General features: G+C 31.8%; 2 protein-coding genes across 5 annotated transcripts in view; one reads left to right on the top strand and one right to left on the bottom strand.

Moving 5' to 3' along the window:
- The window catches only part of Cv-2 (crosveinless 2-secreting protein), a 44,034-nt gene extending 38,130 nt beyond the window's left edge, over positions 1 to 5,904 (top strand). For both annotated transcript variants that reach the window (XM_072888555.1, XM_072888556.1), the window contains exons 8-11: positions 230 to 389; positions 466 to 653; positions 1,238 to 1,635; positions 2,046 to 5,904. In XM_072888555.1, the coding sequence (XP_072744656.1) occupies positions 230 to 389; positions 466 to 653; positions 1,238 to 1,635; positions 2,046 to 2,304 (1,005 nt within the window). In that variant the 3' untranslated portion in view covers positions 2,305 to 5,904. The remainder of the gene's footprint in view (positions 1 to 229; positions 390 to 465; positions 654 to 1,237; positions 1,636 to 2,045) is intronic.
- A 3,248-nt stretch (positions 5,905 to 9,152) lies between these two features.
- Pkc53e (Protein C kinase 53E) overlaps positions 9,153 to 14,332 on the bottom strand; it is a 61,063-nt gene continuing 55,883 nt past the window's right edge. For all 3 annotated transcript variants that reach the window (XM_072888553.1, XM_072888552.1, XM_072888554.1), the window contains one exon: positions 9,153 to 14,304. In XM_072888553.1, the coding sequence (XP_072744654.1) occupies positions 14,152 to 14,304 (153 nt within the window). In that variant the 3' untranslated portion in view covers positions 9,153 to 14,151. The remainder of the gene's footprint in view (positions 14,305 to 14,332) is intronic.

The following is a 14,332-nucleotide window of genomic DNA, read 5'->3' as shown; positions in this document are numbered from 1 at the left end:
TTAAGAAATAAATATTTTTGATCAAAACTGTGATAGAATCTGATAGGAATGAGCCTAGTAAATATCGATGAATATAAATTTTTGAACTTTCAATTAACGCCCAAAAATATATTGTTATCCTTTTCTCCTCTAGTAATTAAAAAAAATAAGTTTCGTAAATTTTTGCTAGATTAAGGAGATTCAACGTTTGTCTTGTTCCGGTTTAAACGTTCTTTTTTGTCCTAGGCAGGATGGCGAAGATTGGAAGCTTGATTCCTGCAAGACGTGCACCTGCAAGCAGGGCAAAGTACGCTGTGCAATGCCTATGTGTCCGCAGTTGAATCTTCCTTGCCCACCGTACTCAAAATTGGAACATCCGGAAGGCCAATGCTGTCCGCGATGCGTTGAAAGTAAATATATTTTACACATTACGCTATCGCATATGCGATTGATATTTAGAGTTAAAAATTAAATCGATTCTTTCAGGTGATGGAATTTGCACGGTTTTCGGAGATCCGCATTATCGCACGTTCGACGGTAAATTCTATAGCTTCAAAGGGGCATGTAAATATCAATTGGTCAACGATTGTGCTTCTCACACATTTAGCATACGTGTGACTAACGATGCGAAAAAAACAAAATCTTCAGCGTGGACCAAAACCATCGCTTTGAAAGTGAGTGCATTAAATTAATACGAAATGATTATATTTGATGTATATATATCAGGATGTCTACTCAAATCTTGTAAAAAAATTCCCTGAAAATTTCCCTAATTTTCCAAATATTTTTCCAGGTTAGTAAAGAGAATATTTATAATATAAAATCAAAATGATCAAAAGGAGAATTTTTGAAAAATTCCCTGAATCCTAATAAAATTTTATGACACTTCCCTGATTTTTTCAAATACAAAAGAAATCCCTGAGAAGTTCAGGTTTTCCATGTTTTTGCAGGGAATAGGCACCCTGTGTATATATCTATATATATTTGATTCTCAAAAAAAGTTTTGAAAAAAATCATATCGCTATCGCATTCAAATTTTCAAGTCAAATAATATTGTAAGCTTCAAAGTTCTTGAAAATATAATTAATGATACTGAATGATATATACTGAAACTACAAGTTCTGACTACCGAGTTGCTTGATTAATAGCATTGCGAAACAAAGTGTACCCTGAGGCAAAGCTTTCTTTATTCTATCAAAAGTAGTCGCATCATGTGGAAGAAAGAAACTTTTGTTCTATTCGCGTCCACGTGTTACAGATCGGCGACTTGAAAGTAAATCTTGGTCAAAAAATGAGGGTGAAAGTAAACGGGAAGAAGGTGAACCTTCCTTATCGCATCGATAACCGATTGGACATTAACTGTACGACCGATAGCGTAATCGTTAACACGCACATCGGGATCAAGGTTCTTTGGGACGGTATCAGCTTTCTCGAGGTGTCCGTACCTTCGACGTACAGAGGTCGATTGTGCGGTCTCTGTGGTAACTTCAATTCCCAGACCAAGGACGATTTCACGACGCGACGCGGTCGACTGCTGCAGGATGTGCAGAAATTTGGCCAATCTTGGGCCGTGGGTACCAAGAAAACATGCACTCGATTTCCAAGATTAGGAAATATCGATAAGGACAGACGCTGTCAAGGAAGAAAGGATCACCGGTAATTTGCACGGATTTTTTATTTTTTTCTTTGTATATTATATGATATTTTTTCAAATTCAGAAATTATAAAAAAAAAATCAGACAATGACTATCAATATCATTAAATGTACTATCGATATCATTTGATACAACTGTAAAATAATTTCTCTAACAATAAGATTCTATTATTCTTAAATTATTTGCAATTATAAAAAATAATGTTGCCAACATTAAATGTATTACAACATTGCTACTCGACTAATATAATTCTTAATTAATATACATATATAGTTTGGCTAATTATTATTCTTTTTTTTTTAACGTCCCAAATATTATTACAAACATTTTTGAAACCTCACTTCTATCTCTTTCAAAATAAACGACCTATAAGTTATATTTTTTACAACACTATAATTTTCGTGATTATAGACTGTGCAATCGACTGAGATCACAAATCTTCGATCCCTGTCACAAGAAGGTGAACCCGATGATGTACTACAGAGCCTGCCTTCAGGACATGTGCGAGTGTCCGACCGAGCACTGTTACTGTCAGTCCTTCATGGCATACGCGCACGAGTGCAAGCGACTCGGCATCCAGCTACCACACTGGAGAAAGTCCACGAGGTGTCGAACAGTTTGGGATCAGATGACAAATTCGGCGAATGTCACTTGTCGCGGATTTAATTAATCGCGCTCTTTATCTCCGTCGCCGCGTCCGACCTCTAAAAACTCTAACTCGCGGAATTTGTAGTGAGACTCATGTAAGCACCAAACTCCTCGTACATTCTGTACATACTACATGAGAGAGAGAGAGAGACTATATGCAATTCCATCCTTTCCTTCTTATCTTCTTTTTTTCGAGATAACGTTTCAGTAACCGCGAATAATAAAGAAGAGGAGATATTGTGAAATAATTAGCACGATGATATACATATATATCTCTAAAGATCGCGAATAATTAAAAAAAAATATCTTTCCTCAGAAGATTTCAGATTAATTTCTCGAAATCAAATTTTTCGTCAAAAGATATTGGCAATACTAAAATACTCAGTAAGAGCAGACGGGAAATAAAGCACACTTCTTAGTAGTCTCTGACAGATATCGCGATGGATTAATTCAGGATAAATATTCATAAATGCTTATTTATTCGTAATATGCGCGCGTCTGCTTATAAGTCTGTCATATATAATGAAAAACGATGATAGACTATTAATGCAGTAAAAAAATGTTTTGCTGTCTGCGCGATATACAACGCAAAGGAATATATAAATGGTTGAAACGCGTCATCAGAAGAATCATTATTATTACAAACCATGTGTTACAATATAATGTAAAATCGTTGAACTTTTTATCTCGTTTTGCAAACTTTCTCTTCGATATTTTTCACAATATTATCTCTTTTTCTATTCCTAAGAAATTCCTTCTGTTGGTGAAAACGTATAGACCGGACGCGGCGGAGTGATCGGTAAAAATCTACTAGTCACCACTTCGTATCAATATGCATTAAGGTTGGTGAGTTCCTGTGCCCTCGTGTTAGTAACGTTCGAGTAACTGACTAGGATACTCGAGTCAGACTAGTACTTTCTTCACGATTTTTTCAAGATAAATTTCAAGTTTCGCATTATATCAATAATAATTATATACGAAAAAAAAACTATTATGCAAAAATTATATCTTATCTGTTGACTGAGAAAATCTGAATTACAAATTATGCTAATTTTAAGATTACATATTTTTTCAGAAAAAAAACATTGACAATATATTTAGTTTATTGCTGTGTATGATTTTATTCGATTTTATTTTATTTTTGTAATTCAACTTAAACATTACAAAACAAAATACATTTTTTTTTTTAAATTGAAATAATTTTTTTTAAGTTATAACATACATTAATTTATTTCGAAATTAAATATTTTTTTATAAATCTGTTTTTTTATAAACAATACAAAATTATTCTTATATTAAGATAGCTTTTTTGCATTTTTTAGATGAAATGTGTAATTAATTCAATTTTTTAAGTTTGTTAAAATTAATATAAACTCCTCACAACAGAACAGTAAGACCCGCCAAGTATGGCTTGCGAAACGTTTATATGATGATCGGTAGACTTCTAAATTTTCGCTGATAATTTTTAAATTTTTATAAATTTTTTTAAATTTCGGTGGAGAAAAAAAGTTTTTAAATGTTTCTTTTTTTTCTCTTACTGACACTTACAATTAATAAAAAATCAATGTAGTGTCGGTGTACTAGAAACCAATTTTTTTATATTAATTGACTTTATTTTCCAAATTTTCTAACTTAAACTAAGCAATTTTACGAATTTTTACAAACGCTTTTTTTAAATTTAAATTTCATTCATTTTTAACAAAGTTACAGTTGATTAAATTTTGCCTATTTTTCAAGAAAATTTAGGTGTTCCTCTAATTGTTGTGAGGAGTTTAGATTGGAATTTAAATTCGTTAAATGTTCTTAAACTTGTATAATTATTCTTAATGAACCTTTTTTATGTTTATATAGATATTATTTTTATAATGAACATGTTTAACGTATATCTTTTGAAATTATATTACTTCTATAAGTAACTTTTTCAATCTGACTCGAGTGTCTCTAGTAACGATCGTCTGTCGAGACGAATTCTCGTTCGTTCACACGGAAATCTCATGCGGGTCACAGCAGCCATGACGCCTGGAAATATGGATCTCACGTGTGTGTATCACGATTTCACGCGGAATCCCATAGATCGGACAGAGCATCGCGAATTAATTAGCAAGGTTGCGCATAGAGCGGAAAATGGATCTTGTGTCACGAAATAAACAAAACTAAAAAAAATTCGTATTTTAGCGTGGAATTAATATTTGTCGTAATTTTCTGAATTTCATAGATGTAAGTTGGTATATCATAAATTGAGAATGGCACATTTAATGCTAGATTACGTGTATTGAATTATTATTGCGAACAAAATTATTATAACTAGCAAAGTATAATTATTGTTAATTATAATATATTATAATCTGACAATTCTTATCGGCATTAGAAGGATAGAAATTTTTACTTTTAATAATTATGTGCTTATTTGAATTATGAATTTTTATATTACTGCCTTATAAATTTTATATATATGCGATCACTTAATTAAAAATATTTCCAAGACTAGAATACTATGGAACAATAGGGGTATATTAATGAAACGAGATCAGTATGCTCGAAATCGTGAGGACGACTTTGTAAGTAGCAGCAAGTGGCGATGCCTTATAATGTTTCGGAGCACCGTGCAGTATTTCGGCCGATGAGCAGGCTCGCGGCATAGCATGTACATCCCAATTTAACACAATCAATCAATTATATGTATATTATATACACGTATATAAATATAGATATACATGTATAGACCCGCGCGGATCCTTGAAATCCATAGATCAAATCGCGCATTCATATATCCATAGTTCCGCATATTTTTTAGACTCTCGGATTCTCAAAATCCGCCTTTCGATAAATCAATAGCATCCACAGATTCGTGTTTTCATAAATTCGTATCTTTCTTCAATTTGTAAATCTCTAGACAAATTCTCGTAAATTCTTCGACTTACAAATTCATATTTTCACGGATTTTTCAATCCATAAATTTATGATTGCACGAATATTTGGAATCTGAAAATTCATAATATCGAATTCTTAGAATCCGTATAGATTCCTACTTCCACAGATCTTTGGATGCATAGGGATCCGCAATTTTAGACACTTACATTTTCATCATGTTAGAATTAGGAGGGAATATTTTCCCAGTTCGTCTTCAACGAGTATACTTTTTTTTACATTATATATTTACATGTAGACGTTTATGTTAGCTTTAGCGAAACGTTTACAAATTGTACATAGAAGATACGATTATTAAGCGAATACTAATCACGATTTCTAATAACGTGCCACGATTTTTAATAGCTCCATTTATTGTATTACTTTTTTTTTATATTCCGTTTTTTCGTTCAATTTTCTCTTTTTCTTTTTTTATCTATTTTTTTTCCTTTTATCAAATTTTTATGAAAAATGTTATAAGGGAGTTTTCGTATAGAGCTATTTTCGCGGCGACCTTTTAACTTAGTGAAACTGTACATAGCCGAAATATACTGTAATAACTAATCACCGACAAGTTCGGCGAGAGGAATCAAACCAACTCTGTATACCGGGTAGTCCAAAGTGTTAGCCAATTTTTGTCGAATCTAGCATAGAACTATAGCTTAGAATACACGCGAGTACGAATGTAATACAATAAATCAATTATATATTCATAGATTTATTTTTTATTTGTATAAAATAAAAACTGATCTCCCTCCTTTCAATTTTCTATATATTCCGCATTATATGTGCATATAATTACAGATCCAATATTAAAGCATTACACAGTAACAAAGGGACCTACCTCCGTTTCCCGCTGCTTTTTCCCGTCGACGAGATTACATTTTGCTTGCAATGATTTCCTCTTCGATATGCTTACTTTTGTATTCTTGATTGTTCTTCTTACGCTTGGTGGCTTCTTTTTAAAACTTTTGCGATCTTCTTCTGCGAAAATATTTTCAGAAAGAATTAACTGAGCTTTTATTTTGTATCAAAGAAACTGTACGGAACGTCCGCGTATTTTAGCGGCTAGCGTTTAAATGACGAGGAAAGGTGGCGTCTGTTCCAATGCTGCCAACTGTGAAAAATCAAAGCATAGTAATCAGCCAGCCTGCGCTGCGTGTACCAATCAAATAATGCGCCACGTTTAGAAAGAGAAAGAAAGCTTTGGAAAGTCTCTCTCTCTCTCTCTCTCTCTCTCTCTCTCTCTCTCTCTCGAATATAAGATTAGAGGAGACATATATAATATATAAAATAATTATTAAATATATTATTAGACTATTTGAACTAATTGCTTTGTACTTGTAAAAGAAGAGAGCAAGAAAAATATCGTTCTTTCATTCAGAAAATATGAAAGTTATTTTTTTTATTATAATTATTTTTATTGCTATTGTTATATGTAGATCACTCACGGAACAAAGACATTATCGCAACAAATATTATGACCGATCGAATCGCACACAATACACGGCTATTTATTATGTAAATATATATAAATGTAATCTAAATTTCCGATGGGGCAAATTATGGCTCCGTAGCAGAGTGTTTCGCTCTCTGTGTTGAAGGTCCCAAGATCGAGCATACTAACAATAAGAGTATTTCATGAACACCCAGGTAGAAACGTGAGACTCATAATGACATTATTATGATGTCACCTAAAAATCATTTTAGAAAAATCATAATGATCTGATTTGATATACTTTTGGCAATGTTTTGGTGACTTATTTTTGATATTATAATATCATTTTTTATATATATTACGCAATTACTTGTTTATTTAATTATTCATGTATATTTTAATTATATTTAAACAACATAATCTTTTTAAAATTATATATGCGATTATTGAACTTAGGAATTTATGATTCTTTTTGTCATCTTTAACTCATTTTTTAATCATTTTTGTTTAGGTAACTTTTAAGTGATAAATAAAATCATGATGACGTCATAATGTATCATTGTGAGTTTCATGTTCTACCTGGGACACTCCCAGCATACGTTTACAAGTAAAAAGTCCCACTATAATTGACTTTTACAAGAATGTTCTTCGGCAGTATGATTCGGTCTCAGGAAATTTAGATCGCATTTATATGCATTTAATAATCCACTTGCATAATAGATAGGCACGTGCATTGGTGGTTCGATAACTTCTTTTTTGTAATATGTCTTTCATTAAAATTCTATACACTTTTTTTTTCTTAAGTAAATAAGTCAATTGATAAAGCTTTTTTACTTTGTAATCATACGCTGCGGAGTGCACACTAAACACTCTTAATATGTAGGAACATGGGTGGGCTTGATCCTAGGATCATTGAAACAGAGCATAGCAGTCTGTTGTGGAACCACAATTTGTCGCCGTCCTATATATAGCGGATATTTACTTTTTCATCTGTCAAGGTTTTGTATAATTCTAATAATGATAATATACTCGGTTAAATATATATTTAATATAAATTAAAACATTTTTTTTCTACTTAAGATATCGTACAGATTCGAAGCATCGGGCTAACAAGACAGAATTTCGTGAATAAAAATAATGAGTAAAGCGGTGTATTATTTATTTATTGATGAAAAACAACTCTAATTTATTTTAAAGCAACATTTACTTTAAAGTAATAAAAAGTAAATATTACATAATAAAAAAAATTAATAATTTTAGATTTTTTTGAAAAAAAGATTTCTAATGTTTTCAAGGAAGCAGCATAAACAAGCACAGAGAATATATAAAGAAGAATATACAGAAAGAGATGCACATATATGTAGATAAAAAGAGAGTTGTACACATTTATTGAGGAGTTATTATAAAAAAATCAAGGGATTTCTATGGGAAGAGATATGAATATAATTCTATTTACAGAGATAAATTTCTGCCATTTTATTAAGATTCCACATTGTGGTTTTTTTTTTTTTTTATTTTGACGCACGCACCATTTACGATTAAGATACACGCAATCATATTTCTATGTTTATGAGAGAGTCAAGTCGTTCGAATTTTAATAATATTTGTCTTCTTTTCACAGATCTTTCTTATTTAAATCTTCTATGTTCTATACAATAGAAAGAATTTCTTATATTTATTGAAAATTCTCATGAAATATATAAAAGATATTACACGAGCGAAACATTTACAAAATACTGTGTAGTTTTATATCATTGTTCTACATGTAAAAGTATCGCGTTTATGTAATAACCCATCAATATTAATGTGTAATTATAACTGTTAATCATGTATAATTCTTCTAATTTTATTAAAACCCAATTATTCCACTAAATTATACAATTATCATTTTATACGGCACATTATGAAATGAGAGTAAAAAAACTAATAAAAATTGAATAAACATATATTTTTAAAATCATTCCAACAAAATTAATTAGGATTCTTAAGAGACAAATGAGAAAGATCTCAACAATTTAAAATCAAAAACAGATGTCTTTATTAATCAATATTAAACGAAAAAGAAACAATGTATATATTCGTAGTGAAATAATGCATATGTACATATATTAACAATAGAAAGACAAATCGACTTTTCATGCAAAATGAAAAATTGTTAAACATATAATAGCATATAAATGAAGTAGAGAGAAATAATTTATTGCCAAAATATATTGGTTATAAAAAAATGTTTTTTGACAGTCACCCCCTTCGAAATATTTCATTAATAAACTTTTTGATTTCATATTTTTTTTAATAGAAATTTTATATTATGTAACAATATTTTAAATTTTTCGAAAATGGAATGTAATAAAATGTACAAGATAAATTTTAAAAATAATATACTATGCTTAAAGATATTTCATAAGAATATCAAAAAATTTTGGTAAATTTCAAATGTTAAATAAATATTGGAAAAGTTGCTTGTTACACAAACAGAGACAATGTCGCGCAGGGGCTCTAACAAATCTTGTCATGACACGAGAGAGATTCGGAACTTTTATTACGACATTATAAATGCACAAAAACATCTTAAAAATATGCGTTTATGTGTGTAAATAAGTGTATTATATATGGGCATATAATCAGGAGAACGATAGATTTAATTACAGTATGGTAGGATGAAATAGAGCTCTACGCGCGATTATTCTCTTCTATATATATTACTCTCTACGTCTCTCTATATATTTCCTATTTTTTACTTATTTCTTTTTTTTTTTTTTTTGTTCTTTTTTATTCGCTACTCTTCTCGTTTAATTAACTTAAGAGCTAAATATAACGCGCTAGTCAATCGCTCGAATACGCTCCGCGATTACGCGCGTTGTGCGCACGCATCTGCAGCGTTATTAATGAAATTAGAAAATCTATCGATTAATTATAGAGATATGTGAATGTTTTTCAAAAACTTGTTGGAATTTCTATGAAAAGATAAATATATACGTTACTAAGCAAAAGCAGCGCCTTACAAAAATTATAATAAAATTAATAATAAACTTTTGTAATATATTGAAATTAAATGTTGCTGGAACTTTGCTACAAAGACATTTCCCACGAAATGTCTTAAAACTTAATATCGCTGCGAATGCGTTACGTACACGAACATTGTTCACGATTCACGGTTCCGAAGGAAAAACATCTCGTCTTATGTACCTTCAACATCGTACATTTTATCCCTTTCTTGGTTGGAAAAATAATTCATTATCTTATGTACAATAAATAAAATATTAATAAAAATGTGCAAAGATAAAGCAAGTAAATATTAAATATTATATATTTAAAAATTTGATTCTCGATTATCTGTTTTTTTCAATTTTCATCTTTAAAAAGACTCGATATAATTTTTCCGGATTTTCTCGTTCAGAACCACGATCGACGAACACGAGCACTCGATTCCCTTGAAACTATAATATATTAATAAGAATATACTCTACTCCTTACCTTCCGAAAAAGATTAAACACCTAGAACTAGAGTTCCGAAAAAAGAGACAGACAGAACAACAGAGTTCAAAGGAAGAGTGAGTGAAAGGAAGGGAAAGAGATAGATAGAGAAATCGAGATAATAAAGACGCAGCTGCCGCGGAAGCTGATATCTCGCCACGTCTTTCTATTAAGAAAAAAAACCACAATTATTATAAAATCACTATCACTTGTTTGACATTCCTCATTAAAGACTTTGCCACTTTTCGAGTATTCATCATCAAACCAATCCTTATCGCTGATCAATCACGTAGAAGCGAAAGTGGATTGCCAAGAATGAGAGTGTCGGTTTTTTTGACACAATACGTCTTTATATTCAATTCTAAACAGTACAAAAAAATTTTACTCGTAAAAATAAAGATACATACCATATGTATTATGCAAATAGTTATGCGTCTCTCGGGGAAAAAAAACAGGGTCTACATTACTAAATAAAATGGCAATTTTCTAAACCCAAAGAAAAGAGAGAAAGATAATTTCTCAAATCAAGATTTTATATTAAAATAATGTACTGTTTAGAATTAAACTTGTATAATATAATTTTATAGATAACAGTCTACAGTTGATTAAAATAAAAAAATGCCTTGTTGTGAAATCGTATCTTTGCTCTTGCAAAATTTGCGGCTTAAACGCATCTTCTCTTTCTCCTAAATAGATGCGTCAGCGATTGTAACTTATCAGCTACCCTTAATGGTGCCTTCTTACAGTGTCTGAACCAGCGTATAGACTAGAAAGCTACGAAAACTGCCACAAATGTGACAACGAGATATCTATTAGATTCGCGCATAGGAAAAGAAGAGAAGCGACACAGCCTCTCCTTCTTCAATTTCATCTTTTTTTTTTTTTTTTTTTTTTTTTAGTACAAAAATAGATTTCGGACGCAGATCGCGCAGCCTTCTGCAAAGATATTCGAAGTCCGCTTTATAACAATAAATGTTATCGTCGTTATCTTTCACAAAAGTGGCATCAGATTTTTGTGAGATTGTAAACATGGAATGATATATTTTATTTTAACACAGGCGCAATAAAACTTTTATTACATTACTTAAAATTGCTATAATATCATAGATAAGCGAAAAATATATTGTATTACCGTAATATCCGAAGATGCGAACGAATGCGGAGAACACAAGATATACAGAGAGCTAGTATGTGCCAACTACCACAGCTCTCTCTCTCGACGAGAGAGACTTGTATAATAATATAATTATAATATAATATAACATTATATATATATATATATATATATATATATATATATATATATATAAATATAATTAGCAATACGCATATACGCTATACAGAAAAAAAAACAAAATTCAGTTGAATTTCAACTGATAAATTTGCGAATTATGATTCCTCGAAATTACATCGCATAATCCGACGTTAAAATGAGAACATGATTTCGCGGCGAGACTGCGCGAAAACGCCCGATCGAAGAACAAGATCGAATCACCCGTTGAGAAAAAGGGCGAGAGAGTTATATTAAATCTTTTATATTATCGGAACACGCTCAATAATAACTGATACTCTCAGAATTGTAAAGAATCGCGAACTTGTATCCTTTTATCATGACGGTGCCCGTAAAAGCGTATATTTATACAGCAGCGAAAAAATACAATATATTTTGTAATTTAAAAGATATCGGGATATAATATTTATACAAAAAAAATCGCATTATTCAGTGAGCACAATTTCACGATTCCGTGATATCGAGAATATCGTGCAGCGAGTTTGAATCCTACCTTAATTAAATTAGAAGTTATTTTAAACGAGACAGGATTAAATCCTGAAGATTCATCCCTTATAATAAAAAGATACGAGAAGAAGGGAAAAAGGACACAAACTCATCCTTGAGAATTTTATATTTTTATGCGGCAACTCGACGAGCAATTGCGATTATTCTCTAGCAATAATTTTATCTTCGAAACACACGCAAAAAAAAACCGCTGTTATTATTTTTTCGTCTTGGCAATATATCTTGTATTATAATTATATCAATTGTAGCTGTATCGTATAAATAAGTTCGAAGAAGAGTCGCTCGTCGATTTACCAATACCGGATGTACAAAAACGAAGAGAAAGCTCACGTTGCGAGCTCGCCAACTACGTCTACAATATAATTATATATTGGCATTAATTAATTATAATTATTAACAACGCTATTGATCGCACGCGCACGCCGCGATCGTTGAGAAAACAGAGGAGAAAAACATTGCATGAGTATGCCTTTCTTTTTGCTTATATACTCGCTTGTACTAAGTTTTACTAAGCTCCCTCCGATAAATGTGCCCTTCTCGACGAGATAAATTAGAAAGACTCGGCGAGAAAAGCGGGCGCACCGATGTAATTACAAAGATGCGCGAGGAAAGCGCTAAGTGGACCAAGACTCTGTTCTTGATCCTTTCGATTGTCAAGACAATGCAAAATTAATAATCCTTCGCTCGCATGGGAAACATTATTCATAATAATGATAAGCGTACTCATAATATTCAACAATAAATACGCTTATCATTATTTAAATATAAAATCTTTATTTCCTTATATAATGGTACCACAAGAGAATAAATTCTTCGCGTCGTATCTATAATAATATATATCACACGTAAAATCAGAAAATCCGTTCGATATAACGGTATACGGTAAAAAATTTTACGTAATCGCAGAGAGTGTGTTCGAGTTAATTGTATTATATATTCTCGCGCATCCCCCGCGTGTAAAATATTATCGTGTCGAATAATATCGCACGGCGTATTATTACATCAACAAAGAATACATAAAACTTTACACGCGCGCACGCCGGCGTTTATATTGTCGATTTTATCCTCTACTCGCATAAGTGCGAGATTTTTTTCTTTTTTTTTTTTGTTATAAGATCCCGTCCTCTGTATTATTCGACACAATAATCTCGTTCACTTATTATTAACAGGCCGCGATCGACTCAGCGCATCCCCGGCTCGCATCAAAATCGCGTTCTGTGTCATTACTTACTGATATAATGTATACATACGAGAGTTTATCGAGCATGGTTCCTGTAGTCGTATCCGCGTTCCTATCGAAGAACGACGGAGAAAAACTAGAAAAGACACTTCAGACTCGTGCTTCCGCAACGAATAAAGGAGAAAGGAAAAAATATCGTGACATGTCACTTGTGTGTCATGTAAATGTTACATGTGTGTTGTGTATGTATATATGTATGTATAATATGTTAATATGAGAATCGATCTCGACATAGCGCTAATAAATTCTTAACCCGTCGTGAGTCCGGAGAATCTAAGGACCCAAGTTTCTAAAGATCCGCTACTTAAGAAGATTAAACCGACGAGAAGTGCAACGTTAACGAAATATCGATAGAAATTTATAATGTATAATATATATTATTTATGTATATATATGTATGTAATATATACCGTAATGACTTTTATGTATATATTATGTATATGTATATATAATCACATATATATATTCATTCATTCGTCTCATATATATATTATATATACTCTGGAAGGCGACAGTAGAGAGACTACTGAAGTAAATGCATAATAATATACGCAGAGAACGAAGACATCGATTTTGAAATTTCCGTCTTAACGTGCCATTTCTTCTTTGCGTGCTATTTCTCCGTTCGTTCATCATTTTCTCGCGATAGTTATTTGGATTCGTTCCAATATTCAGCACCTACGCCGTATTTCTTTCTCTTGTTTTACCTTTCTTACAGCGTAGTAATATAATCGACTATCGCTCTTAGAAATACATCGGAGAATCTCGCGTGAATTCTTAACGAAATTCGAAAACGCAACAACGCACCAAATTCTCGCTCGTTTTTTTATCACGAAAATGCTACAGCGAGATTCAGAGATAGAGAGATAGAGAGATAGAGCGAGAGAGAGAAAGAGAAAATGGATAGAGAGCAAGAGATGGGGATGAGAGAGCCCTGAGTGACAAGAGAAAGATGGACGTCGAGGAATGAAGTGAAGGATAGATACGAGCCTGAGATAAAGTATTCCGCTTAAACGTGTTGCACAAACTCTGGATTGAGATACGAGAAACCCATAAATTCCGTCTGGTCCAAGTTCATCATGAACAGCTTATCCGTAGGAGTCAGATCCGTTTTCTCTGAGGTGAATTGCTTGTCAAAGTTACTCACGTCTTTACGATGTTGCTGCACAAACAAAGAACAATCGTTAAAA

Source organism: Anoplolepis gracilipes, chromosome 3 (genome assembly GCF_047496725.1).
Source record: "Anoplolepis gracilipes chromosome 3, ASM4749672v1, whole genome shotgun sequence".
In the NCBI taxonomy this organism is placed as follows: domain Eukaryota; kingdom Metazoa; phylum Arthropoda; class Insecta; order Hymenoptera; family Formicidae; genus Anoplolepis; species Anoplolepis gracilipes.
This window is presented reverse-complemented; position numbering and strand designations above follow the sequence as displayed.